Source organism: Urtica dioica, chromosome 10 (assembly GCF_054948205.1).
Source record: "Urtica dioica subsp. dioica isolate 48M chromosome 10, U.dioica_male_clone48M_v1_H2, whole genome shotgun sequence".
Classification (NCBI taxonomy): Eukaryota; Viridiplantae; Streptophyta; class Magnoliopsida; order Rosales; family Urticaceae; genus Urtica; species Urtica dioica.
In genome coordinates, this window is record NC_142765.1 from 23,044,350 (window position 1) to 23,071,584 (window position 27,235).

The window sequence follows — 27,235 nt, forward strand, 5'->3', positions numbered from 1 at the left end:
CACAATGTAAATTTCAAAGAACTAGAAAAACGTAAAAAATATATATATATATATATATATATATCTAAAATAAAATAAAATAAAAAAAACCTTAGGAGGGTTTTTTTTTTTTTTTTTGAAAGGTTATTAGGAGGGTTTTCTCTCTCGTCCTTTTGTTCAGGGTCGATATTAATTTCAGTCAACTCTCTGGAGACTTTATTTAGGTTTTTTTTTTTTTTTGGTGGTAATTGTTTTTTTTTTCTTTTCAAACATAATGAAAATAAATAAATAAAGTTTAATTTTACATTTCTTATTTATGGCATGATATTTTGGACTATTATTTATTTTATATTCAAAATCCTCTTCATTTCGTCTTCGTTATACTGAATGAAACTGAACAAAGCAGAGCACTAACAGATTCGATCTAAAAGCCATTCAGAGCTCTGCCATGGCGAATGTATCGTCTTCATCGTCTCCGCGTTCTGTCTCCTCCGCCGTGAATTCCGATAACTCTCTCTCCCCTAAACTCCAGGTCAGTTATATACATATATTATATATATATATATATATATATATATATTCATCATGTACAGCCGTGAGGTATATGTGTAGGTGTGTTCTTTACAATTCAGTCATGTATTGACGTATATGTTAGGTTGATGGGGGAGAGAACGATGTTGATGATAAGAGCCCTATATTATCTGGTGATTTTCGGTTAGTATTATTATTATTTATTTATTTTTGAATTCTCTGGATATTAAGTGTAAGTGTTTTAGTTTTAGCTGAGATACGCAGGTTTTTTTTTTTTTTTTTTCATTTCTTGATTGGCTTTAATTTTAGGTAGAAGTATTATCTGCTTTAGTGCTATCCTTTAAAAAAAAAAAAAAAAAAAAAAAAAAAAAAAAAAAAAGAGGGTAATGCTTGAGGATTTTCATCCTCATTTGGTGTAATTGACATAATATTTGTTGAATTTTTTGTCTTCTTAGTTCATTTCTGAACCGTCTTTGTAGAGCTTTTGTTATAACTTATAATCCTCGAAAACGTCTTAAAGTGACTTTGATTCAGAAAAAAGTTAAGTTTTTGTTTTTTTTTTTTTTTAATTTTAACCATGAAAGTGATCTTCAGCTAATGTAATTGGCATTGAGTGAATGGCATTTTCTTTTCTTTTATTTTTATTTTCTTTTTATAGGGAGCTTCATGTTGAAAAAATGGAGAGATTCAAGAAATATGAAGACGAGTACACAACTCGGTTGATGTCAAAGTACTTCTCTAAGAAGAATCTCTATGGAGGTACCAATTAACAGTGTCCTCGAACTCGAACACAGACCTTAATTTAAGCGCTAGAAATCTAATCAACGCGTTTTCATATTCAGTTAATGTTCTTTTTAAGTGTCTCACAGTGATTCAACTCTCAAACTGTAGAAATAATTTTGGTTCTAACTTTTCAAGTGTTTTGGTATTCAATTAGATAGGAAATATTTTTCCCACCGGTCTGCTATTCTCTTGAAAACCAATTGTTCCTTTTGGTATTTCATTTTATCGAAAGGACTAATGTTACCAATCGTTAATTTCTTGAAGACTTAAGATTTTTAGATTGTATTTTTTCCCCAATCACTCAACTACTCTAGAAGAGTACTATATATATATATATATATATATATATATATATATATATATATATATATATTTTATAACAAATTATTGATCTGCTTTGATTTTTATTGTGATAGGCAATATCTTTGACGATAATATAACAATAGATGACGAGCTTATAAAGTCAAGCAGGTAAACAAATTAAAAATTAAATACTTTTGAACACTATGTCCCTTGAACCAAGATTTTGTGTATGCAGTTAAAGAAGTTTTATCGATTTTTTAATATTTTTTCGGGTTCTGTTTCTATAGGTGGCCTTGTACTCGCTCATACGCAGACCCGGTACAGGCTTTTGAAGATCATAACAGCAATGATTTAGCTACGGTTAGCGATACTCCGCTTATAATCTCAAATGGAAAACATCAGCCAAAGAAGTCGGGTTAAGTATTGCTTTTTTTTTTCCCCTTAGGCGGAGAGTAGAGCTTACATTTTTTTTTCTTGACTCATTTTTAATGTCAAAATAGTTAGTGATAGCTTTGAGTTGCTTCTAGTCTACGATGGTTTGATCGAGGATTAACAATGCCTTGATAAATCCATAAACATTCCACCTCGACCGTGAACGGGCTTATGTCTTGAAAAGAGTGAATTAGCTCCGGATTCAGATTTGAGGGGTTAAATTAGATGCATTGAAAATGAGTGTGATGATGTGCTATTTCTAATACTGAATTGTGATTAATCTCAATAGGTTGGTGGTTTTTCAATATCTGTTCTATATATCAGAATTGTTGTGTTTAAATTGAATGTGCTTCTAGGTTTGGTAGTTTCTTTGGGGAAACTTTGGCGCTTGGAATAGCCAGATAATGGTAGGTTGCTTTTGATTTTCAAAAGGGGCTTATTCCGTGTGGTAAATTTGGTTTAGCTGCTAATCATATTTTTGCTGTGCGAGTCAATCATTTAATTCAAAGGTTTTATTTATTCTATTGAAGAGAGCTTACTTATTTCTAATCACAAGGCATATAGTCAATTTCTGTTAAATTTTTTCTCACTATTAACTATTAAGAAAAGGTATTGTATCACGCACGTGTTTAACTAAACCATTCAATTTCTTCAATTCACAAGCCAAACATGTGCCAAGGAACATCCAATTCTTGAATCAGAAATAGATAATATAAAGTACAAGCTTTTCATGAATCGCAGAAAGATCGGTATACAATTTTCCATAAAGGGGAGATACGTCATCAAATCCCAAACACTTTCAGCATCTAATGAAAATGACAGGAGAATCGCTTCCCATACTTTGGGATATGAGGTTTGTCGACCACGTGTAATTCCGTGGCGATTGGCATTATAAATAGAAGATCTGTCAGTGTTATTCTCGCCCCCGGTGAGATCCGAAGATGAAAACTTGACAATACTCGCAATTTCTCTCTTTATGTATCTCCTTTATCTCTTGTTACGAAACCTTAAGGAACTTGCTAAACCTTTCAACGCATCCTCGGAAGAAAATGGCAAACGTGTAGATTCTGTAGCAGCGCTTAGCAATACAGAGAAGCACATTGAAGCCGTGATAGTCTTAACTTGGGAAGATATCGGTTTCAGCGAGGAAAAAAGAAGAAAGAGGCACAAAATAAAAACATAAATTCTGATTGTACACAAAGTAACTAATGCCGTTAATGTCGTTCAGTTATGATAAATAAACCACCAAAAAAAAGTTCATTGTTGAATATATTTCACTTTGAACTGATAAAATAGGTGGTTGATAAAACTTGAGTCAATGATAAAAGCAGTGGCCATTGTACATCCTGGTTGAATGTCATCAAACTTTAGCGGCTATGGAAGAAAGACAATGTAGATTTTGGAACAGGAGAGACGATCGAGATCAAGCTTTATGAGTTATGACAGAACAGCTAGTTGGACATAGACAGAGCCATAGTAATGCCTAACTAATATGACCGAATAAAATTGTTTCATTAATTTAAATAAACAAATGCTCTTATTTTTTCTTCAAAAAAGAAAAAAGAGCCCACACATATTCCAAATGAATGACGCAAAGTAGAAGAATGAAACAGGAAGAGAAAGAAGAAGAACGAAACAGGAAAGAGAGATATAGTTCAGACGTTGCTTCATTGAATCCATATTCCAAAGAAGCAAAAAAAAAAAATCAATCCCAAAGAAAAAGAACCAGTAGGAAAAAAAAATTAAAAAAAAAAAAAGAAATAATCATACCACAAGCCATTTCAAAATCTCACACAAATTTAGCCCTATTTTTTGCAAGAAACAAGAGATCAATACTGAAATCCTAAAGACTATTAATAAAACAACTTGAAAATCCCCTAAAAAAACTTGAAAATTATGATCAGTCATCTCGAGTAGGTGCTTTTAACCGAGAGGGTTAACAAATCTCTCTGTCCTTTATTGTTTTTTGTTTGATTGTTGAGTAATTTGATCGAGCTAAAAACAATCAGCTGTCTAACAAGTTGTTCCACCCACTAGTTGAACAACCATCTTAAAACACGTTTAGTCATTTCAACCGGTATCAGAGCGGGTCTCTCAATTCACAGTGTGATCCGGCTTGTCTACTAATGATTTGTTTAAAATGAACATGAGCGGGTCTCTCAATTCATTTTTTGCCCGTTTTTGATTTTTTTTTTTTTTTTTTTTTTACCCAAAAAATTTACAAATCAGCCCCCTCAACTTTTTTCTGCATATTAGCTCCTTCTAACTTAAATTTATGGCTTCGTCCCTGGTCTAAAGAACATTAGAGAGAAGTCATGGAGAACTCGAAAGCTATGAATGTCATATTCTCTGTTGTTGATGAGAACATATTCAAGCTGGTCTCTAACTGTGAAATCGCCAAAGAAGCACGAGACATCACTACTGTTATTAGATTAACCCAAAAAATTGGTATTTCAAAATTTCCCCCAAACATGTTTACTGATTCAGAGGACTAGAAAACTTTCCTTGTTAGCTGTCTTACAGTACAGAGGCAAGACTCGTCCACCCGGCTACTCTAAACTGAATATTTTCATGATTCTGTCTAATTTTATGTTCAACGAACTTGGACATTAGCTTCGATTCCTAAATGGTGTTTTGCAATACTTAAACTTTTATCATATTTGGTCTTTTCCGCGAACTAGTGTGGCTGCGTCAAAATGCGCTCGTTTGTTGGAACACTTTACATGAATTTAGTAATATTTATATATAAATATATATATATATACACACACACACACACACACGACTAGCATAACAGGATTTCAAAAACTTGCATATACATTAAAAAACAAGTCGTTGAAAACCATAAGAGGGAAGTCAAAATTACAAACAAGAAAATTGAATCATAGTTAGAACAACTAACCCGGATGATGATGTTATGATTTGTGGATTTCTTTGTTCTGTTCTTCATGCCTAACATAAAAGGAATTAAGTGTGGGCTTTAAGTGAACAAAAGTAATTAGAAATTAACTTTTGTGCTACCAAAGCACATAACTGAACTCGGCTTAAGGGAAGAGAAAATGGACGGGGAAATTGCAAAGAGAGAAAGACATCCTTTAGCTCTCTTTTTCTCTCATTGGCTTAAAATAAAAAATTCAAACAATTTTGAGAAACTGCAAGGGTGTCATTTGATCTAAACATTAAGGATGTTACTAGACCACCTCGGATGAATACTAATTTCCTCCTTACAACTCATTGTTTATGACCTTAAATCATCAAATTAACTCATGAATCAATCTTGAGTAGTTAATAAAAATAAAAAAAATAAAAAAAATAAAAAAAAAGTTTGGAACTAATGAAGAAATTACGGTGTCAACTATGCCCTCACCATTGTTCACGACCATCTTAGTCTTTTAGTCTTAGCATGCATGGCCACCCTATTAGTCAAAGTTTTAGGGTTTGACATTTTAATTCAAGCAAAAGCAGTTCGACACAACCAATGAACGGATCCCATTTTACTTCTCGCCCTTGGGACACAACCAATGCTCGATGCTGACCCTCACAAAGCATGAACGCTTATGGAAGGGTGAAAAAAAACCTTCATCATATGCAAAAGTACAAACGCTCGCAGAGTAATTGACGCTCGTTACCAATCACAAAAAGTATTGATGCTCGCTGAAGAGAAGGAGAGGATCACCATCGCTCTCCAAACACCTTCGCCGTTGCTCGCCCTTACTTGCCACCGAACAAAAGAAAATCCTCTTGCCCTTCGCTCGCAACAAATCCCTTTACTTCGTTAAGAAGTCTCCTCGCCTCGCCTCACCCGCCAAGTAAAGGCCTCGCATTGCCTCATTACACCTCGCGAACGACCATCTCGTGAACCAAGTTTTCTTTGCCAAGGGGAATCTCGCAAGCTCATATCTTGCAAGTTTTCCTTTTTTTCCGGGGCCATGTCACCATAATCTCCTCTTTGTCTAGGTGGGTCGATCGTTTCCATTCAAGCACGCCCAAAGTCCTCTTCGCCTCCTCTAAATATGCTCCCTCAAAATCACTTTGAGGTAAGTGATTTCTCGCTAAGTCAAAACTCAATAAAAATAACCACTCGGACCAAAATATAATTTTTCACTATCTAACCGTTTTTTGTCTTTTGCGCTCTCTTAACTATTTTATCGTCTTTCTAAGGCTCCTTAGAGGTCATAGCATATCGGGTTCATCCCTTTCGTAGTTACGGCCTTCTTGAGCCTGACAAAGAAACAATATCGACTACCTCATATCCCTCATTATTTTTCTTGTCTCTCCTTGGATCTTTACAGGCCATGGCGTATCGGATCCTCCTTTTCATAGCCACACTCTCTCTTTTTGGTACGATGGAGAAACTATGGGAACGATCGAGTTTAAAGACTCCACCACCATTTCGTTCCACTTTCAATCATAAGTCCGGTCTTAGATCGAATCACGTATGATATTAATATGTGATTATAAGTGTGATCCAATAACTGACATTAACAAGAAACATGGTCAATCAATATTAGATCCAGCATAAAGAAGATTGATATCCAAAGGCATATATAGTCTTAAAGAGACAATGTAAATAAAAAACGAAAAAAAAAATCCATATATTAGACTGTAAGAGCACGACTCTTTGATAACATAAACCAATGAGCTTGAAAACGGGGCTATAGTATCCATAAATATATGAACTCTCTCGTTTCTAAATTAATGAATAATTAAACATCTAGAATATATATCGCTATATACGGCAAAATATACAATTTAATTTTTTAACCAATTAAGAAAGCTTAATTAAGTAAAACCAACTTCATCATATTCAATCTGTGCATTAGTAAATAAGAAGAAGAAGAAGAAGAAAAGAAAAGAAAAAACAAGCCTCTTTCTTTGTTTAATTTATTATTTTGCCATCACCCAACCATACTGTACAACCTAATTAATTATACCTTCTTTTCTGATCATGCTAATAATTAATTAAGCACTTCTGTATACAATCTGACGAATAGCTCAATAATCGCACGCTGAGATCAGGGTCATACAATAAAGCGGTATATAATTGGTTACAAAAAACCCTTCGCTATAACCAATCACTTGTGTACATATATATATATATATATATATATATATATATATATATATATATATATATATATTTTTAAACACAAACTAGTATCATAATCATAATAATAATAATAATAGTAATAGCAATAATATTGCTAGTGAAGCAAGTGCATGGAGGTAATAGTAGTGACCGGCGTAGAAGAGGCCTGGGCTCGAAGAGCTCTATCCCCGGCCCCACTTGAATACTGATCTTCACTCACATTCCTCAGAGGGACGAGAAACTCAGAGAGAAGGATCTGAAGAGAAGAGACCTTCTCTTTGAGCTGAGAGTTGTCGTGGAGGATCTGCTGATTGCAGTCCAGGAGCTGAATGAGCTTCTCGGACAGCTGGCGATTCGTGTTCTGGAGCTGAACGACGAGATACTGAAGCTCCTCGATCTGCATCTTCCTCCTCATCCTCGATCTCCGAGCCGACTCGCGGTTCGATATCATCCTCTTCATCCGACGCTCGTTGCTTGCCCTAGACGCCGAACCTCCGAGCCGACTCGCGTTGTTTCGATCTGCATCGTCGGTGCTCGTTTCCTCGTTGTTGTTGCTGTTGGGGATTTCGAAGAGCCTCACGGCCGCGGAGGCCGCGATGGAGAACGGGTATATCGCCTCGGAAATAGTATGATTGGTGTTTTGGTGAGGTATATTGTTGTGCCCTAGGGTTATGGCTTCGTATGAGAAATTATGGGGTGCTTGTTTTGGGGCGAGAGAGCATTTGAAATCTGTTTTTGTTTCCATGGTCTGGCCAGTATAGAGAGAGAGAGAGAGAGAGAGAGAGAGAGAGAGAGAGAAAGAGAGAAGGTTTGATTATCGAAGAAGCAAGAAATGAAAGAGGGTATATACTAGGGGAAAAGTAGAATAATCAAGGTGTTTTAATGAGAAATAGGGTTTTAGGTGATTACTTTTAGGGTTATGATGTGTTTATTATTGTTTCCACGTAAGTTTTGCCGGATCATAAATGAGTGTGTTTTGTGCGTGTAAGTGACTAAAAGCGGAATTGATTTTGACGAAGACGTGAACACTTTAAATTTAAGCTTTTTGAAATTGTAATTATATATACCATTACTTACTTAAAGCTAGTTCGTAATTTGGAACGCAAGTTGTGAGTTTAGTATTTGATGAGAACCACCCACGGCTAATTTGGTACTCTTATAAAGCATTTTGGTAAGGTTATAGTGTGTGGGAGAGGAAATATATATTGTATTAGATTTGCAAAATGTCGCTGCTGACTATAATAATGACCGTGATAAATATATATATATATATATATATATATATATGATCTACGATGAAAATACACATAGTTATATTTGTTATATTTGTATTGGTCATTCAAATATCATTACCAATCATATTGGTAGTTTACTAAGATATCGGTTACCGATAGAGATATCAACGGAGATTTTTTTTATAGATATATCAAATATTGTTATTGGCGTACCAATAATAAAAAATTACAGAGATACCGGTTATCGACGGAGCAACCGACAGATATCCTATAAAACGATATACATACATATATATATATATATATATATATATATTACAAAATAAAAATCCTAACATATACTAATTCTATTTTTTTTCAAATGATATTCATGTTTTATATATTTGGGTTCCTACAATTTCTATTTATTTTATTTTATGAGGATGACACTTTAAATGAAATATTATGCATAACGATGTATATTATAAATACTATCTCAACGTTAATTCAAAATTAAAAGTAAAAAAATAAAATTAGTAGACATATTTTGCAATAATTTAATTTTTTTTTATTAAAACGTAAGATTCATATAAATTGGATGAATTTTAATTATTCAAATCACAAATTTTTAATAAAAATAAATAAATAAATAATTGGAGAAAGATCCCTAAATCTTGAATATAACTAGCCTAACCAAATGCTTTATAATTTAGTATACTAGTAAAGACTTTGCCAAGTCACGTGCATTTTACATAAATTTTTTATTTGTGGAATTATTTTTTGTTGACTTCATTTGAATCAGTCCTCTTGACTAATTGGAATAATTAATTTGGCGTATATTTATTATGAATGTAGGCTGAGGCAGTAAAAGAGGTGAAATCACCAAAATAGTTTCATTCCATATCGTGTGAGATCTAAAGATTAAGAAATATATACCATTTCTAGTAATTTTGATCTACCAGTATTATCTTTCAACGATGGTGGGTGATGAAATTAATTTTATGAGTGTTGAGAGTAATTAAGGGTTTTAAGATATCTTTAATTAGAATACGAGACCTGCCTTTGGAACTTATTTATTTCTTTGTTTCGGAAAATGATATAATTTTAGAAATCTAGTATGTCCGTTGAAGAGTCGAGAAAATAAACTACGCGCGTTCGTTATTATAGAATTTTCTTTTATATATAATTATTGGACAGTTAGTTACAACCTTCTACTATTGCATGTGCCATTTTTAGTCTAATATAAATAATACTTTTAGTCAAAAGTTTGTAGCCGCAGCATTGATATCAGTCACAACACAAGTATGTGACTGAATTTGTTTGGAGAAGTATAATTTCATTAGAAGTGGATTTTGTTTCAAACTTCAAAAGTTGTGATTAAAAGTAAGTAATTTGGATTGCACCTCTAAGAGTATTTGAGTAGGACTTCTGTGTTTTACTTTCGCTGTAAGAAGCCGCCCTTTGCTAGTATATATTACAATAAAATATGCAGAAACATATAGATAATTTGAAGAAGAAAAAAAATGTGGATGGAAAACTAAAATATAAAAATAGGAGACATAGAAGAACAATATATAGAAAATATTTGAAGTACAAAATATGATCAAAATTTTGCTTTAAGAAAATTTACATATTAAAATAAAATTATTCATACTTTTAATAACCAAGTTTTCATGTATTCGTAATTAATAAAGTATAATGAGTATTGTTTTATTTGATTGTAATTTTAATAAAAAAAAATGGATATATTTTTTAACAATAGCTCATAATCTTAAAAAAAAAAAAAGCGTGATTCGGTTTGGATGTTTGGGTTATTTAGTTTGGCGGTTCTCATGAACACCCATAATGTTTTTAATTATTTATAATTACAAATTTAGATTTATTGATTATGGGGCTAATTGCGGCATAAATACCTAATATTTTCGATTGATAAAATTAAATACCACTTCTCTTTTTTCGACAGCAAAAAGACCAAATATTACATATTATGACTACCGTTAGCGAAAATTCTATTATATGACACGTGGATGCTAAATTTTAAAAGATTATAAGTGTATAAACCCCAAAATATTGGGTATTTATGTCGCAATTCCTCTAGTAATAATAACAATAATAATAAATGAATATTATAGAATCTCAATTTGATATTGAACCCATTTCTCAAAATTTTATTACTTTAATTTTTTCATATAATCAAATTTTCTTGCAACCAATCATCCAAATTAAAGTTCGAAAACACGTCTTAAAACGAAATGGCTTATTTTTAGCTCAAAATTTTAGAAAATGATATTTTTTTTTATTTTGTCAAAAGCCTAAAATTATGCAATTCGGATATTCTTGTTAGCTCTAATGAGTTTTGATATTTTCTTTGAATTTTAATACTATTACTATTGACCTGTCGTACATTAGAACCATTGATTTCAATCACATAGGGTTCTTTCTTATATTTATGATGCTTTTAACATACCGACAAATACAGGAAGAGTTCCACAAAGTAAATAATTTTTAATGAAATAATCATTAATAGTTGATCAATTATATGAATCTTAAACGTATAGATGAATTGCGGGGTGAATACCCAATTTTTTTTTTGGCCCATACACTATATATTCATTCTTTTAAAATTTAGCATGAACGTATCATTAACGTAATTTATGCTAATGGAAGTCCTGAAATATAAAATTCGATATTTTTGTCATCGAAAAAAAGTGGTATTTAAATGTATCAAATCGTAAACAATAAATATTTATGCCGTTATTAACCCCATAAGGCGACCTTGCGCTCTTATTATGACACACCGAAGCAAAATACTTCAAGAGTAATCATCTCCTCTCGAGTCATTTTCTTCCGATAATTCTGGTATGGGTTGTAGTTCGTCGGAATTGGGCATTGTGATTCAGTGTTTTGTTCGCCATCGTTGTATTATGAGAAGTTTTTGCTGATAAAATTCAACACCTATTGGAAAAGCGATATAAAGCTTCTATAAAACCATCACACCATGACATTTTTCTTATTATTTTTTTTTTAATTTTGTTATCACGGTTGATGTTTATTACATATTGTGTTTGTGTATTTCATATCTTTTACTTCTTGGTTTACTTTATATTAGTTTTGTATATAAAGAAAAATTGATTTATTTAAATTGTTTTGCACTTTGTCACAGTTCCGGCAATTATTATTATTACAAGTCTTACATCAAATTTCCCCAAATCTTTGTTAATTCTTTTCTCTGAACATTGATATGATTATAGATGGTTTTTTGTTTTAACGTCAAGATTCTATTAAGAAATTGCTTGAATATGGTTATACTATACATCTACAAAATGCTTGAATATCCTGGATATCGACAATTTAACGTTGTAGAATTTTGGGCAATATCCTTATATAACTTCGTTCAAATCTGCGCCACACTCGTCCTCTTATTTACTTTTGCTTTTTCTCAAACAAGAAAAAGAAAATTGAACTACAAAGAAAATAAATTCCACTCATTGATTATTTATTACTCCTCTTACTTACCCTCTTTCCTTTTTATTTTCACTCCTATTTTTCATTCTAAACATAGCCTATGAGATTCTAAACAGAGCCTAGAGCATCTTCGGGGATCAAATAGGAACATGAAGTTTCTTAAAAAATTAAAATGCCAATTACACCAAGGAACAATCCTATCACTAGAAAACTAATAGATTATCAAAAATAGTATGAAAACAGCCCAAGTAAGCTTCAATTTTAAAGAATTCTCTCACTCAAACGAGAATAATGCCCTTTTAGATTCTCAACCCTATGATGAAAAAAAAAAACACAAATTAATTGCTCGATTTTGTATCAATAGTTAATGTACAAGGAAACACAGGAGCGAAAAAATGCTTTCAAAATGTACTCGTGAGCCGAGTGCCATATATTTAGGGTCATAATTTTCCATGGTTGGTTCCGTTTCTTCTGTTAAAAAAAAAGTTAGTAATAATATGCTGACATGGGATGATATAAAAGAAAGAGAGAACAACAAAGGCAATATTAAAGCCCAATGACCAGTCTGAGGTGGGTGATTTTGGACAATTTAATAGCAACTTTCAAAGCTCTTGCATAGTAGGAATTGCATTCCTTTCTTCACATAATAGATGAAACAAAGGGCAAAAAATCTCTCCTCACAAATTAAGATTTTTAGAGTACAAATAACCCAAAAGCACCTTTGATTCTCCAACAAATGAAAACACAATAGCAGAGTAACCGCAAATGGGAAACTCCCAAAATTTTGTCTTTATTTTTACACATTATTGTAAAACAATAAAACTAAGTTAAATCAAGCAAAACATAAAAAGTTCATCAATACTACCACAGATATCCCCTGCCCAAAAAAAAAAAAACCACAATCCGTCTACACAAAATCTTCTCAGTTCAGTGACTATACCTTTGTTTTTTTTTTCTTTTACATATATTAAATAACCTAATGCTCATAAAAAAACAAGACCAAATATATATATATATGGATTATTACCGAATCAGCGAGCCGCGGCGCCGCCGCGGAGAGCCCTGGATTTCCTGCGCTCGTAGTCGGCGTCGTCGGTGGGCAATTCGTGGCGGCAAACGGGACAAGTGTTGCGAATCCCGAGCCACGGAACGATGCAATCTCGGTGGTATCGGTGAGAGCAAGGAAGCTCCTTGGCCTCTTCTCCGATCCCCATCTCGTCCTTGCAGACCGCGCACAGAGCCGCGTTGCTCTTCACGTCCTCGCCGGAGACCACCACCGTCGGAAGATTCTCCACCGCCGACGCCGACGCCGGCGGCCGCCCCGCCGACCCCGGCTCCTCGCTCTCCGTGAACTGCCCGAACAGCATGTCGTACTCCAACGGGTACTCGTAATCGTGCTCGTTCTCCGGGTTCGCGTCGAACGCGTACGTGTTCAACAAGATCTCCCATTCTAGGTTCCCAGGCCCAAATTCTTCTTCCTCTTCTTCTTCTTCTTCTTCTTCTTCGTTGCGAGCGAGGAAGCGATGCGTGTTGTCGTTCCCGGTGAGAACATCGCGTTCGTCGACACGAACGTCGATCTCTTCCCACTCGAAATCGTCGGCGATTTCCCTGTGATCTTCCAGCTGAAGCGAATCCCAGCGGAGAGGAATTGTGGTTGTATCTTCATCGTCGTCGTCGTCGTTGTAATCGTCGTGCATTCCAATTCCAAAAGCATCCTCCGAATTCAAATCGATTCCGACGATCCCGCGCTCTTCTTCGTCCTCGGAATCGGAGGCGTTAATGTCGGCGAGCATTGCGCGGCTTCCCAGCGTCGAGGCCTCGCCGGAATCGTGCCTCGAAACCCGCCTCGATACGAAGAAATCGTTGTCGTCGTCGTTGTCGTCGTCGTCGACTTCGGAGAAACGCCTGTCGATCTCGAAATCTAGCTCTAAGCCTAACCCTAACCCTAAGTCAAGACCGTCGGGATTCCCATCGATGACGCCGAAGCTCGAGTCTCCGAGCGCCTCGGCGACCAAATCTTCGGTGAGATTAGACTCCTCGACGCGCTGGTGGAAGAGATCGATCACGAAATTGACCTGATTCTCGCGGTCCTCCATGCCGTCGGCGGTGGTGCCGATCCCCGGAACGACGTCGTCCTCGTCTATGTCAAACGACGATCCCAAACGCGAGAAAAGGTTGTCTTCGATGTCGATTTCCAGGTCATCGTCTCCGTCTCCGAGGGTGATCTGGGCATGGAGAGAGAGGTCGGAGAAAGGGAATTCGGGATCTGAGGAATAGAGGTCGAAGTCGAGGTGGTGAGACCAGTAAGGGAGAGAGGGATCGTCGATTGGCTCCGAGAGACAGAGGTAAGTCACGTCCGCCATTGGTGAAGATTATTGGAGCTTTTCTTCTTTCGAGTTTGATTTTCTCTCTTTTTTTTTTCTTTTTTCTTTTTTCTTTTTTGCTCAGGCGCTAATGGCAAAGTACTTCGATACGGTTAAGGAAAAAAGGGTGCTTCTTTGGAAAATGACATAAATGCCCTTTATCTTTTGGTTCAGTTTTGTAGTGTGCTTTGTTTGCCTCATATTTATCTCTTAAACACGCTCGTTCAAATGTTTGAAAATTATACACCATCTTTCCATTTTTTACACAAATATACTGTCGATTTTTTTCTAAAGCAACGTCAAATGGTTTTCACAAAGCATCAAATTTTTCATAAAATTGTCGGATTTTCGCAACAAATAAAAAAAAGTATCATTGGGTTTTTTTTTTATAGATTTATTCATAACTCACATCCCACAAAATAAATACTAGCTCAATGGAAATAGCTTGGAATGGAAAAGCTCAAGTGGAACACTAACCTCTTATTTTACTTTTGTATACTCATTATATTTAATATAAGCTAGCTTTTACGTGTCCATATTCGAATGTGAGACATGTTAATGTGTTTTCGATCAATATTTATTTCTCATGTGGTTCGATTTAAGGACGAATTTTACTATTACGCGTGAAACTGAAAGGTGGAGAAACTTTCACACCTGATGATTTTGTCTCATCGAAAGTGATTTTATTTTTTTGTCGCGCGATAAAGATAAGAGAATGAATTAAACGGTAGAGGAGGGATTTTCTCCAACACATTTTCTAATACTCAACACTAATCTTTGTTAAGTGTCAGATAAGAATCTAAACTCTTCTCTAGATTTGAAAGGGATATAATTTTCGGTTGATAAACTATTTTGACATAGCTTTCTCAAAATTAAAGAAACTTACCTCATGATTGAGTAGAGTATATATGCAGCTAGCAAGTTTGTGGAAAGTCAAAGAGAAATGGTGAAGGTTCTCGTAAGACATGAGCTTGTCGTGTGGTCGAGACCAGCCTTGGTTTGTAAAACTGTACCATCGTCGGGGTGGAGCCTCCCCCCGTGGCCGAGACTATCCTTAGTCTAAGGTGACTTGAGGCGCGAGGTGTGAGAGCCCTCGTCTTAAGGCCAACTATTACGAGGTAAATCCTCAGTGAGGGACTAGTCCTTGTCTTGAGGTCAACTCTCCCGAAGCTAGTCCTCATCGCGAGGGATGAGAACCTCTCCATGAGGCTAGCTCTTGTGAGATGCAAAGAATTGGCCCTAGTTTCGATGTCGGTTTTTGCGAGGCGTGAGGGACCAACCCTTATCTTGAGCTTGGACATTATAAAAGCGTGAAGAATCGGCCTCAAGGGACCGACCCTTCGTCTTGAGGCTAGCTATAACAAGTTCAGTCCTCGTATTGTGGCCAACACTCTACTTGACGTCAACACTCAACTTTAGGATGATACTAAGTCGCGAGAAATCGAGCCTCAAGGGACTTCTTCAAAGGTTAGCTTCATGCCTTCTCCTCTTTTTTCTAGGCTAGCTTGTGGGCCTAAGGGCTTGATTGATTTTGTGTTTGGGCCTTGAGGCTTCACTTGATTCTCTAATCTAGTGGGCCAGCTTATGAACTTGGTCTTCCGGCCTGAATCTTTCAACTTTGTCCTTTGGTTTGAAACTCCATTCCTACAACTAAAACTCCATCTTTCAATTAAGTTCAAAATAATTGTCACCGTTGGTTGGTAATCATATCGTAAACTTGTTTCCATAATTAGGATATATTGAATTTAAATGTGTGTTTTGAGGTATGTGTTTACATTTTTCATAAGCACCACCTTGACCAAAACTCCCTATGTTTTGAGGTATGTGTTTACATTTATAAAAAGCAATTTTTACATGCCGTGAGTGAATGTATATCGGTATATGTACATATAAGTAAAATTTTGTCTTTCCAATCGTCGGCAAGTTATATTTCCGTGGAAAAATACTTAAGGTAGGCAATTTTATTTTTTCAAACTACTATTACAATTTAAGAAGAAGCCGAAAGAAAGGAATAAATAAACTGTAGAGTAAATGTTATTATACGTCAGTGAAATCTAAACTGTGAGAGAAAAATATGGATGATAAGCCGGTAAAAAACCCTGGGGAACTGAGACGCAACATGTACAAGCTCTGTCGAAGCACAAAGAAATAAGGATCTAGTACATTAATTACAAAGACCATACTTGTAAAATAGTTGAGCTAGCACAATATATTTCAAGGTCTGGACAGTAATAAAAAGCATCAAATGATTTATTCACTTGACTGAAGACTTCAAGAATGGATTAGTTGGTCTGTTGAGGGGTTGTACTTGATCTCCTTCCACAGCCTTTTTCTCTGGACTGATCAGAGATTTCGAAAATGGATTAAACGGGCGTTCGGATTGTTGTATCCGATTCGATTCAGCTTCCTTGACTGTGTTTTTCGCCTCATCTTTCTTGTTCACTTTGGTGTCACCGTCTACTTTCTCGGCTCGGCTTGTTTCTGCCTTTTCTGTTTCCGCTTTAGCTACATGTGATTTCGCTTTCTTTGCGAATAAAGGAGCAGACAGTTTCGGTGATGTCATCGCAACGTCCGTTTCAAAAGTGGCACTTCTTTTAGCAGAAACCGAAGTCTTGGGAAAAACGGGGTCGTCTCTGAATCCTCCGACGAGCGTTGAACTCGTTGCGTTCCCTTTACTTTCAGCCAAAAGCCTCTCCTATTATTATTACAAGGTCTTGTGTTATGTTTTGATCTACCAAGTGTTCTCTCGTTTGGTTAATGCACACAAAAAACTAAACAAACCTCCAATATGGTATTGAATCGTTCGGCCAGATTCGGAAGCTTCAAAACAGTTACGAGCTTTATTGCGCCCCTGACCGACTTCTCAAGTGACAAGAGATGAACCAACTCGGTGGCCCGCTCAAGCTTATCTCCTGGAATAGTGAAAAATCATGAGATCATCAGACCTTTTTTTCCCCACGAAAAAAAAGGCTTGTCTAGAGAGTGAGATCTTTTTGCTTACCATTACAACAAGACGCAATAAGCCTCAGAATGCACTTATCTTGAGCTGTTTCCACGGTGAAAGCTTCGTCCTCGAGTAAAGTGGTGTCCAAACCAGAATCAGACAGTTCCTCAATTTTCTTGTGTAACTGTTAGCCAGGCCGTCTTTGATTAGAATATGGCCTAGGCAAAGAATTGACTGAAATAAGAGTTGAATGTATTGGCAAACCTGAGAGATTTGCACATTATTTAGCATGAACTCGTTTTCAAGGGCATCAGCTCCGAGATCAGATGATGCGAGTGGGAATGATAGAACTAGTAGCGTAAGAACCGGTTTGGGCATAACCTGAAAAGGGACAGAGAGTCGGGCTATATTTATTGACAGACTCTGCTCACAATTAGGTACTAACTCTTCTCGTAACTCTAATGATCCACACGTAATATACTGAGATATAATTAAATGTATACTAATTTACCCTTGCGGGTCAAAGAGATTACCTGCGGGAATAACTCGGGACTCTCGCAAACTATACTAAACAATTTGCCCGCAGTCAAACCAACCACCCAATTGTTTTCAGTCTTCTTTTCTTTGCTAGGACTGCACAAAAAATATCAATCATATCAGGTACCGATTGATAAATATAAAACAGCAGTCTCGGATAAGAAAAACAGACATCGTGAAAAAGTACTGCAAACCTGAAAAGTGGCAACCAGCTTCCTCCAAATTGTCCCGAAAATACTCTAAAAACGCCCTGCAAATTTAAGTTTTAAACCAGTTTAGATGTCAGGTAAAGCATCAGGGTCAATTTATTTATTAAAAAAAAAAAGTATCAGGATCAACATTAATGATGTGGAAAAAGTTAATTAAATACCTTTGAATCGTAGGAGCAGAGTTGTCCTTCGTCACTAAACCCGAACCATGCCAGGTGTGAACCTGGAGATATTGGAAGACGCCCTTTGAGCGGGATTGTCCCATTTGATATGTCAAATACTTTGAACTCAAGCATCTGCAAGTTAGAGAAAGAAAAAAAAAACCCTTGAATCTCAGTCTTGAGGACTTATATTACAGTGGAAGACTGTAAGAGAAAAATGAAAATATCCTAGAGTTTCCCATTGGTTTTGGAGCTTTTACTGTATGTGGTCCAAGTCAGCATAGAATGAAATTGATTTTCCTTTCTCATCGGGTTTTTGAGAAAGCGATACAGAAACTTGAAAACAAAAACCTGATCATTTGAGGGAAGAGAATCAGAAGCATGAGTCACAACTGCAAGCTCATTGCTGAATCCCGATGCAGTCACCACTGGTCCATCGAGGCAGAGAATATGTTTCTGCAACAACACCAGCTTCATTAAAAACATTGACAAGTAATATTGTGCAGAGACTATATGTGTAAATGAATAATATTAGCAAACTTTACACGTTTGTGCTTCTCATAATTGGTACCACACAATTATCTTCGAACAGTTATAATAGTCTCTTGAAAACTAGTTTTTTTTTATTTCATTTTTGTGTACTGTAATTTCCGTTCGTAATTTATTAACATTTAGCTGAAACGACCAGAAAGTTACTACATGGATTTACCTGCAAACCACCCTCAGTGAATATGCGAAGGAAATTGAGACTGGTTATAGCAGCCACCCAAGGAGTACCAAGCGCCACAGCCTTAACTTCTTCCCCTTCGAATCGCATAGACCACTGTGTGTTATTGTACGATCAGACTTAGCCATTTGTAAACAAAACAAGCATATCCAGTTTCATTGTAATAGACTGACTCTGCAAAATACTTGTGAAGAAGTAAATATCTAACCTCGCTGTTGTTAGCCCAGCTACCAAACGGGCGATACATGAGAGTGCTCATGTGTTTATCACCCTTGCACGGATTCGCAAACACGCTTCCTTTCTCATTCAATGAAGCCATCGTAAAACCGAAATGATCGTTCATGGAAGGAACTCGTGTACCTCTGCTCGTATCATGGAAATCTATCTGCATCACAAGAAATGTCACTAAAATCGTTCTCAGAAGACAAACATATATGAGGATTTTAGAGTGAAATTTTTAGTTTACCTCTATATGGGAATACCCATCGTGATCCATAGAGGTTATACTTCCCAGCATGTTGTAACATAAGAAACGTCTTTTCCCCGGTTGTACAGGTGTCGCACCCGGCTGAAAGGCCTCTTGCATTTTCGGCTTACTAGTTGCAACTCTACCTCTATGCCCCTCAGTTCCTTCTTCTTTGCCTGACTTGGGCAAATGATGTGGTCTTTTACGAGACTCGACTCTCGGAAGCAGTTTCAACTCGTCAGTTTCATCATCATCATCATCCAAATCATTTTCGAGCGTAGAGTTCTTCCTTAGCCTTTTCCTGCTAGAGGCTTCAAAACCATCTAGGCTATCATCACCAAATTCACTCAAACTACCAGACACAGCTGGCTCGTCTTGTTCCTCATCCTCGTCGAAGAAGAGGAGACCATTCTTTGAGTTCGGGTTCGGAATATCTTCAGTGGGCGATTTCATAGACGATGGGACCACGGAGTCCCATATACCATATCGTCCCGTAACATCAATCACAGCCAGAGAATTTCCATTCGGTTTCCACGCCAAGCAAGAAATCCTCTCGTCAAACTTTTGCCTGTCGATATCAAGCTTCTTAACGACGTCCCATATCAGAACTTGCTTATCTAAACCAGAGGTCGCCATGTATTTACCGTTGGGAGACCAAGCCAAATAGCAAATCGGCTCGGTATGATCACCCCTCAACGAGTACAGTTTCTCGGCCGTGTCTCGATCGTACATCACGACTTCGTTTCTCGACCCCGGGACCGCTAGGGTTTCTCCGTCGGGACTCCAACAAAGCACGTTCATCACAGAAGGGTCTAACCCGAGATCGGGAGCAACGGCTTTGAGTGAGTGGAGTGTGCATCCGGAATTAAGCTCCCAGTAAATCAGAGTCCCCAGTGAATCAATGGAAGCCAAGTATTCTCCATTGGGGTCGAAAGCCAAGCCAGTCACGGGTCCTTTGTGGGCTTTGAGAACCCTTGCTATCGAGCCATCGATTGTGTTGATGAGCTTAATCCCTTCGTCATCACCGGCCGCTGCTAGCATTGTTCCCGACCTGTTGAACGCAAGGGCACGTATCGGGAGCGTAAATCTAGTAATGTTCGTCTCAAACTCTCCTCCTAATTCACGATTAAATCACCCAAAAAATAAATTAAAAGAGTTTAAATTAGCATAATATCAGTAGTGACGAAAATCAGAGTTGTATAAAGCGATATGATTGGAAAACTTATTCAAAGGAAAATGTAACATTGAATTTTATAAATCACTGAAATTTCCAACTCATGAAGGATTAATGAATTTTACTAATCCTGCAATGACCTAATAAGTAAATCATAAATCACAACGAAAATTGTGGAGCATGAACTAGACAATGAAGATCAGAAAATAAAATTCTGGTGAAGCTAAACCTGATCAAAACTTCATTGATTTAATACATGAAATTAAGCGATATATTTTCCAAATAAGAAAAAGAGCAATCCTATACCTAATCTGTAAAAGAAGAAGAAAATTGAAGCGAAAAGCTCTCAGCTTCAGTGACTACCACAAAATGATATATATATATATATATATATATATATATATATATATATATATATTACCGGGAAACTTGTAGAGCTTGACGGAGTGGTCGACGGAGGCGGAGGCAAGGCAGGTGGAGTTGGGGGAGAGGGCGAGGGCAGTGACGCCGTCGCGGTGGTGGCGGAGGATCTTCGGAGCGGCGGAGGGAACGATTGGGTCGTGGATGGAGATGCTTGGGTCCGACGCCGATGCCGTCACCAGATGGTCGGCGTTCTTGTCCCACGCCACCGAACAGAACGACGCTCGTCCTCCGCTCGCCGCCTTGTGGGCCTCCCTGAGCTTCACCGACCGGATCTTCATCGTCTCTCTCTCTCTCTCTCTGTGAAAGTGTTATGGATTTTGCCTTTGCGTTCGTAAGAAATGAATTGTGTCCACTTTTTGGATCTGAGGGCTTTCTTATTTTGGCGGGAATCGGGATTTCGTTTGGCGGGTGAAGATTTTGTGTGCATATATATTTTTAAATATTAGGCTTTTTCTTTCGATTTGTGGATATGTAATAGGGGAATTGACACACATAATAATAATTGAATGTCCCTTATCAAATATAGCCCAAAATGAAAAAATTGACACATGTAATACCTAAGCCATTGTGTAAAGACTATTATACCCTCAGAAATCTTTTAAACGCATGCAAACCCATTCCCGGGTATTCTTCATCTTTTTCCCAAAAAAAAAACCCATCATCTTCTCTCTCTCTCTCTCTCTCTCTCTCTCTCTCTCTCTCTCTCTCTCTCGCACGATCCCTCCATTTTTTTCAAGCTCAAAAACATCGGCATTACCCTGGTATTCTTCATCTTTTTCCCAAAAAAAAACCCCCTCATCTTCTCTCTCTCTCTCGCACGATCCCTCCATTTTTTTCTCGCTCAAAAAAATCGGTCATTCCCGGGTATTCTTCATCTTTTTCCCAAAAAAAAAATCCCTAATCTTCTCTCTCTCTCTCTCTCTCTCTCTCTCTCGCACGATCCCCCCATTTTTTTCTCGCTCAAAGAAATCGGCCGCACGTTCTCTCTCTCTCCCTCACACGTTCTCTAGCGAAACAGTGATCCTCCATCGTCGTTCCAGGTCGCAAGGCATAACAAAAAAATGTATGGGTATTACTTGGGCGAGTGTTTGTTGTGTTTGGCCGAGAATGTGTTGTATTTGGGTGTTTGATTGTATTTGGGTTTGGGTGTTTGAGTGTATTTGTGTTTGGCCGAGAATGTTTGTTGATTTAGGGTTTTTGGCTCAAAATTTTTTTGATTTAGGGTTTTTTCGTGCTCATGAACTCCCGGCGTTTCCAAATTTGCTGCTTGTTGTCTCGGCATTCTTTTTATGGAGTTTCTGTGATGAAATATATATCATAATTCTTTTAACCTAACAATAGTCCTCGTGAAGTCTTAATGTTGATCAATCACCCTTGTAATATAATCGGTTCCTCACTTGGTTGAAGGAGTTTCTAAAGAATAATAATGTGCGCTTGCTTGTATAAATGACAGAGAGCTGTATTGACAAAGTGTTGCATTGTTGCAAAAGGAGTCCCAGTTTAAAAATAAATCGAGGTCATAGGAAATTTTGTTTTTGTCTAAAAATTGAATCCCTGATTCATGAATTATTAATTCACTAGTGTCCTGTGTATTATTACTCATTTAAGTAGACAAATGAGAAGGTACTCAAGTCATTCATTTCTTGTTATTATTTTTCAGTTCAATTGGAACCAGATTCATTAACTTAGATCCATTAGTTGGTAAAGTTTAAGCGATATAGTGTATTAACCAGATTCAAATTTTTTTTGGGTGTTTTAGTGTATTTGGTGTTTGGGCGAGTGTTTGTTGTGTTTGGCCGAGAATGTGTTTTACCTTCTAATTTCAAAACAATCCGTGTTCTTTAGCTTCACTGCCCGGACCGCCCAATCACAATTTTTACCCGCACAAATGACATGAAGTTTGAGCGGAGATGAGTTCTTCGTTTTGAACCGATAATGATTATTGATTGCATCCATCCGCAAATGCTTCAACAACGCCGCTTTGTTTGCATATAATCCTTTTTTTTACACTTACCGGAGATAAAATGTCCAACACCTCAATATCGTTACTCTCGACACATGTATTTGATTCGGGAGCCGTAACCGAACACCCCACATTCTCTTGGCTCGATACATTCTCTTTTCTTTGTGATCGAGTTGGCGGCTGTGGTGGAAGAGGAGGCTCTTCCTGGTGTTGAGTCTGTGGTGGAGCCTCTATCGACAAAATAACTGGTGGTGGAGACCTTCTGGGTTGGGGTGTTGCCTGGCTAACAGTATTCATGTCATCCAACCCAGCAGTATCATTGTCGAAAGCCTCCGGACTTGGCACGTCCCATTCACGTGCCTCGGATATAGGACTCGGCATGTTTGGAATGATCCTGCTTCGATTGCAACCAAATCTACTCTCGCTTGTGTTTGCTGTTGGAGTGGATCCAACCCGTGGAGAAGACGCGTCATCCGCTTTTTTATCCTGAAATGCCTCCGGACTAATCTCAAGTACAAGATTCAACTTCGTCCGGTTCGGTTCGTTCTTCCTCAAGTACAAATAACATCGCAAACTTTCGTCGTCGTCTATGGTTGGCGGTACGAGCCCGTCAGCTTCATGTTTGACGTTGATTGAATCGTTGCAGGGGTCACGTTCAACCGAGCATACAATGTTTGCATCAAACTTTGGTAATTCAATTTGGTAGGAAGTAAAAGCGTAAGAGTACCACCTTCTTGATATACGCCCGATTTTACCCACTTCCCGCTATGCTTAGCATATAAACATATTTCCGCCATACCTGTATACGTTCACTCAGTATTAGAAATGAGTATTAAAAGACGGTTATTAACATGGAAAAACATCCAGTTCGTGACACTAGTGTCACGAAGTGAATCCAATTCGTGACACTAGTGTAACGAAGTGAATCCAGTTCGTGACACTAGTGTCACGAAGTGAATCCAGTTCGTGACACTAGTGTCACGAAGTGAATCCAGTTCGTGACACTAGTGTCACGAAGTGAATCCACTTCGTGACACTGTGTCACGAACAGGATTCACTTCGTGACACCCTGGAAAAATCGGGATTTCAACAAAAATCACAAATTTGACAAACAAATCACACTCAAACACAATGGAACCTATTTCAACATGAATAAAACAATTAAACTTGTTCTTATATGTTAAAAATAGGATGAATACCTCAACTTATGTTTGTAGAAGTTTTGGATCTTGGATTTGCAAGAAGAACAACCTTGGATCTTGAAGTTTTGATGAACAACCTAGGATTTGCAGGAAACTTCTTCAAACATTATTGCAAAATCGGTCTAAGATGGGTTTAGCATTATTGGAAAATGGGTTTAAGATGGGTTTACCATTATTGTAAAATGGGTTTAAAATGGGTCTAGGAAACTTACCGTCGACGAGCAAGATTCCGGCGACCCAAGAAGCAAGCTTCATCAACTCCAGCTCTGAAATCGGCCACAGTAGGTTCTCAGAAGAAAAGAAAAAAAATCGGCATGTTTGGTTCTCAGAAGAAAAAAAACGTAAGTAAAGGGAAGGTAGGGTTGAGGGTAGATGGGGAAAAAATTATTTCTCTCACCTACCATTAGTATTACTTTTGTCAAAAATTTTCATTTTGGGCTATATTTGGTAAGGGACATTGTAATGGTATTATTTGTGTCAATTCCCCTATGTAATAATGTAAATGTCCAGTTGCAAACCAAAAAAAATATATATATATATTGTCAAAGAGCCATTTTTACAAGAGAAACTTTTAAAGGGAAATTTGGGAAAGTATCTGTTGAAAGTTGAGAAATTTGGTTTTTAAAGCTAGTAAGATGTCAAAGAGCCATTTTTACAAGAGAGATTTTTTAAGGGAAATTTGGGAAAGTATCTATTTTTTAAAAGCAAGGAAGTTTTGATTTGAAAAGTATGTGTAATTTGACAAAAATGTCAATGATACAGTTTTCAAATTTTAAATTTTCAAATCTCCACATGGCACATCAGGATATCGCATGTCACTGCAGGACACAAAAGAAGACCGCAGAAAATCGCAAGATACAACAGAAGATCGTAGGTCACTGCAGGTTGCGACTAGACTGCAGGCCATAGCAGGAGACCGCAGGTCACCTCATGACGCAGCAGAAGAACGTAGACAACATCTTTAAAGATTCGTACTTCAATGACATTTTTATCAAATTGCATGTACTTTTCAAATTAAAACTTACTATCCTTTATAAACCCAATTTTCCTCCCTTCAAAACATACTTTCCCAAATTGCCCTTTTTAAATAAATCAACAAAAACAAGAAGAAAAAACAAAGGTTAACAAAGAGAGCTATGCGAGAGAAAAAAAAACAAAAAATAAATAAACAAATAAAACTCCGTCGCTACATGTCTACATAGGAACTTGATTATATTATTGATTAAAAAAAACTGTTTTATGGACACAAAAACAAAAATTGTAATTATTTTATTTATGCAATTTCAAGAATGAATTTTTGTCACCATTTTAGGGGGAAAAATGCCTCTGAAACTTTTTAAAACCTAATTTGCTCTAATTTTTATCATTTTCTCACTTTTCTCGCTCTCAAACTCTTTTGTTCTCTTTAAAGATAAGGGTTCCGTGGATTGAATTTGACGATAACTGGAATATTTTGTTTGTTAGTAATTATGGCGAGTTTAGAAATATGAATTTTTTTGAAATCTCAGATCAAATATATATAAAAACTTCGATAATTTTCTGTTATTCAGAATGACTTTCGATGACATTAATTTGCATTTTTTTATGATAACTTCTTATGGCGATGATTTACGACGGTATCCGGTGACTTTCAATGATTTACAAAGATCTACAATGAGCTAGAAAAATTAAAAAAGAGAATTTAAAAGGTTTCATAGGTATATTTTGTAAACAAAACGTTACAAAAGTCGAGTTTTGAAAAAGTGTAAATAAAAAGTCTAATTATGATTGTTTGCTACTTAGGTCTAAAAAAATAAATTTTCTCCATATATATTTTTATATTTATACATAATGTTGTCTGTCAATTTTCCATCGAAAAAAAAAAATCAAACACACCGTTGAGCCATTCTCGAGAGTAGAGAATGTAAGGCTACATTCGGTCATCAAAGACAAAAAAAAAAGGAACATTCTGGGCCGAATCCAAGTTAAACCCGACTTGGGCTCGCGAATAAAATCGAACCGCAAAAAGTGAGCACTGCTCGACAAAGGGCGGGGCGTGCCGGCACAGCGATAGCGTCCCCGACGGACCACTCGGCGAGGCGACGAGCCACGAGATAGCGTCCCGGCGGACCACTCGGCGAGGCGACGAGCCACGAGAAAGCGTCCCCGACGGACCACTCGGTGAGGCGAAGAGCCACGCCGACGAAACACTCGGTGAGGCGAAGAGCCACGAGATAGCGTCCCCGACGGACCACTCGACGAGGCGAAGAGCCACGAGAAAGCGTCCCCGACGGACCATTCGGCGAGGCGACAAGGCCCGAGCCACGAGAAAGCGTCCCCGACGGACCACTCGGTGAGGCGAAGAGCCACGAGATAGCGTCCCCGATGGACCAATCGGCGAGGTGACGAGCCACGAGATAGCGTCCCCGACGGACCACTCGGCGAGGCAACGAGCCACGAGATAGCGTCCCGACGGACCATTCGGCGAGGCGACGAGCCACGAGATAGCGTCCCCGACGGACCACTCGACGAGGCGATGAGCCACGAGACCGAGTCTCTGACGGACTCGTCATCGAGACAAAGAGAACCAAAACAAGGCTACCAAACTCATACAATATCACACAAAAGAAGAGAAAATGATAAAGCAAAACACAAAAGAAGAATAATCTACTTTCATTCTCTGTAGAATAGGAGAAGAAATATTTATTCTCTCAAACACATTATCTCAAAAACCAAGGCTAATCAAGCCAAATTAAATATACCTCTTTAAAAGTGTCAAGAGCTTGAATCGGTTCTCATGTTCTTCACTTAATATGAGGAATATTTCAGCACCACACTCAAATTCTACACGAGTCTTCATCCCGAATCACGACTCAAAGATTTCTCTGAAGCTCCGGGACGCTTTGGGCCTTGTCCTAAACTTCCTTGAGCCATTTGGGATCTCGAAGAGTGATTTTGGGCCCATCCAATACTAGGCGCGTGACTATTCCAGGCACACCACGTGTCCTCAAATGTTAAATCCAAAAAACGGCTTAACAGTTAGTAATTATGGCGAGTTTAGAATTATGAATTTTTTTGAAATCTCCAATCAAATATATATATATATATATATAAAACTTCTATAATTTTCTGTTATTTAGAATGACTTTCGACGACATTAATTTGCATTTTTTTTATGATAATTTCTGATGATTCACGATGATATCCGGCGACTTTCAATGATTTACAAAGATTTACAATGAGCTAGAAAAATGAAAAAAGAGAATCTAAGGCCCCGTTTGGTTTACTTTT

The 27,235-nt window shown here is 37.2% G+C and overlaps 4 protein-coding genes across 4 annotated transcripts; 1 reads left to right on the top strand and 3 right to left on the bottom strand.

Moving 5' to 3' along the window:
- Positions 1–284: 284 nt before the first annotated feature.
- LOC149384158 (uncharacterized) lies at positions 285–2,299 on the top strand. Its single transcript, XM_089629289.1, has 5 exons — positions 285–511; positions 635–693; positions 1,169–1,269; positions 1,710–1,764; positions 1,884–2,299. Exons 1-5 carry the CDS (start codon positions 428–430, stop codon positions 2,014–2,016), a joined length of 432 nt encoding a protein of 143 aa, XP_089485415.1. The 5' UTR covers positions 285–427; the 3' UTR covers positions 2,017–2,299.
- A 4,933-nt stretch (positions 2,300–7,232) lies between these two features.
- On the bottom strand, positions 7,233–7,870 carry BZIP70 (basic leucine-zipper 70). Its single transcript, XM_089627995.1, has one exon. It carries the CDS (start codon positions 7,860–7,862, stop codon positions 7,233–7,235), a length of 630 nt encoding a protein of 209 aa, XP_089484121.1. The 5' UTR covers positions 7,863–7,870.
- A 4,631-nt stretch (positions 7,871–12,501) lies between these two features.
- LOC149384160 (uncharacterized) lies at positions 12,502–14,264 on the bottom strand. The gene has a single exon (XM_089629222.1). The coding sequence runs from the start codon at positions 14,157–14,159 to the stop codon at positions 12,828–12,830; it is 1,332 nt and encodes a 443-aa protein (XP_089485348.1). The 5' UTR covers positions 14,160–14,264; the 3' UTR covers positions 12,502–12,827.
- A 1,904-nt stretch (positions 14,265–16,168) lies between these two features.
- LOC149384161 (transducin family protein / WD-40 repeat family protein) lies at positions 16,169–21,233 on the bottom strand. Its single transcript, XM_089629398.1, has 12 exons — positions 20,799–21,233; positions 19,204–20,318; positions 18,946–19,122; positions 18,720–18,833; positions 18,362–18,466; positions 18,011–18,145; positions 17,835–17,890; positions 17,637–17,736; positions 17,368–17,484; positions 17,161–17,287; positions 16,941–17,071; positions 16,169–16,854 (listed from the first exon to the last, which is right to left on the bottom strand). The coding sequence occupies exons 1-12, from the start codon at positions 21,076–21,078 to the stop codon at positions 16,414–16,416; spliced, it is 2,898 nt and encodes a 965-aa protein (XP_089485524.1). The 5' UTR covers positions 21,079–21,233; the 3' UTR covers positions 16,169–16,413.
- Positions 21,234–27,235: the final 6,002 nt, after the last annotated feature.

Coding starts and splice junctions, on each gene's coding strand:
- LOC149384161 (XM_089629398.1), bottom strand. CDS start 21,078: ATGAAGATCCGGTCGGTGAAGCTCAGGGAGGCCCACAAGGCGGCGAGC. Junction 17,891..18,010: donor TCTGCTCCTACGATTCAAAG/GTATTTAATTAA, acceptor TTAAATTTGCAG/GGCGTTTTTAGAGTATTTTC. Junction 17,485..17,636: donor GTCCCGAGTTATTCCCGCAG/GTAATCTCTTTG, acceptor GTCCCTTTTCAG/GTTATGCCCAAACCGGTTCT.
- LOC149384160 (XM_089629222.1), bottom strand. CDS start 14,159: ATGGCGGACGTGACTTACCTCTGTCTCTCGGAGCCAATCGACGATCCC.
- BZIP70 (XM_089627995.1), bottom strand. CDS start 7,862: ATGGAAACAAAAACAGATTTCAAATGCTCTCTCGCCCCAAAACAAGCA.
- LOC149384158 (XM_089629289.1), top strand. CDS start 428: ATGGCGAATGTATCGTCTTCATCGTCTCCGCGTTCTGTCTCCTCCGCC. Junction 512..634: donor CTCTCTCCCCTAAACTCCAG/GTCAGTTATATA, acceptor CGTATATGTTAG/GTTGATGGGGGAGAGAACGA. Junction 1,765..1,883: donor GAGCTTATAAAGTCAAGCAG/GTAAACAAATTA, acceptor CTGTTTCTATAG/GTGGCCTTGTACTCGCTCAT.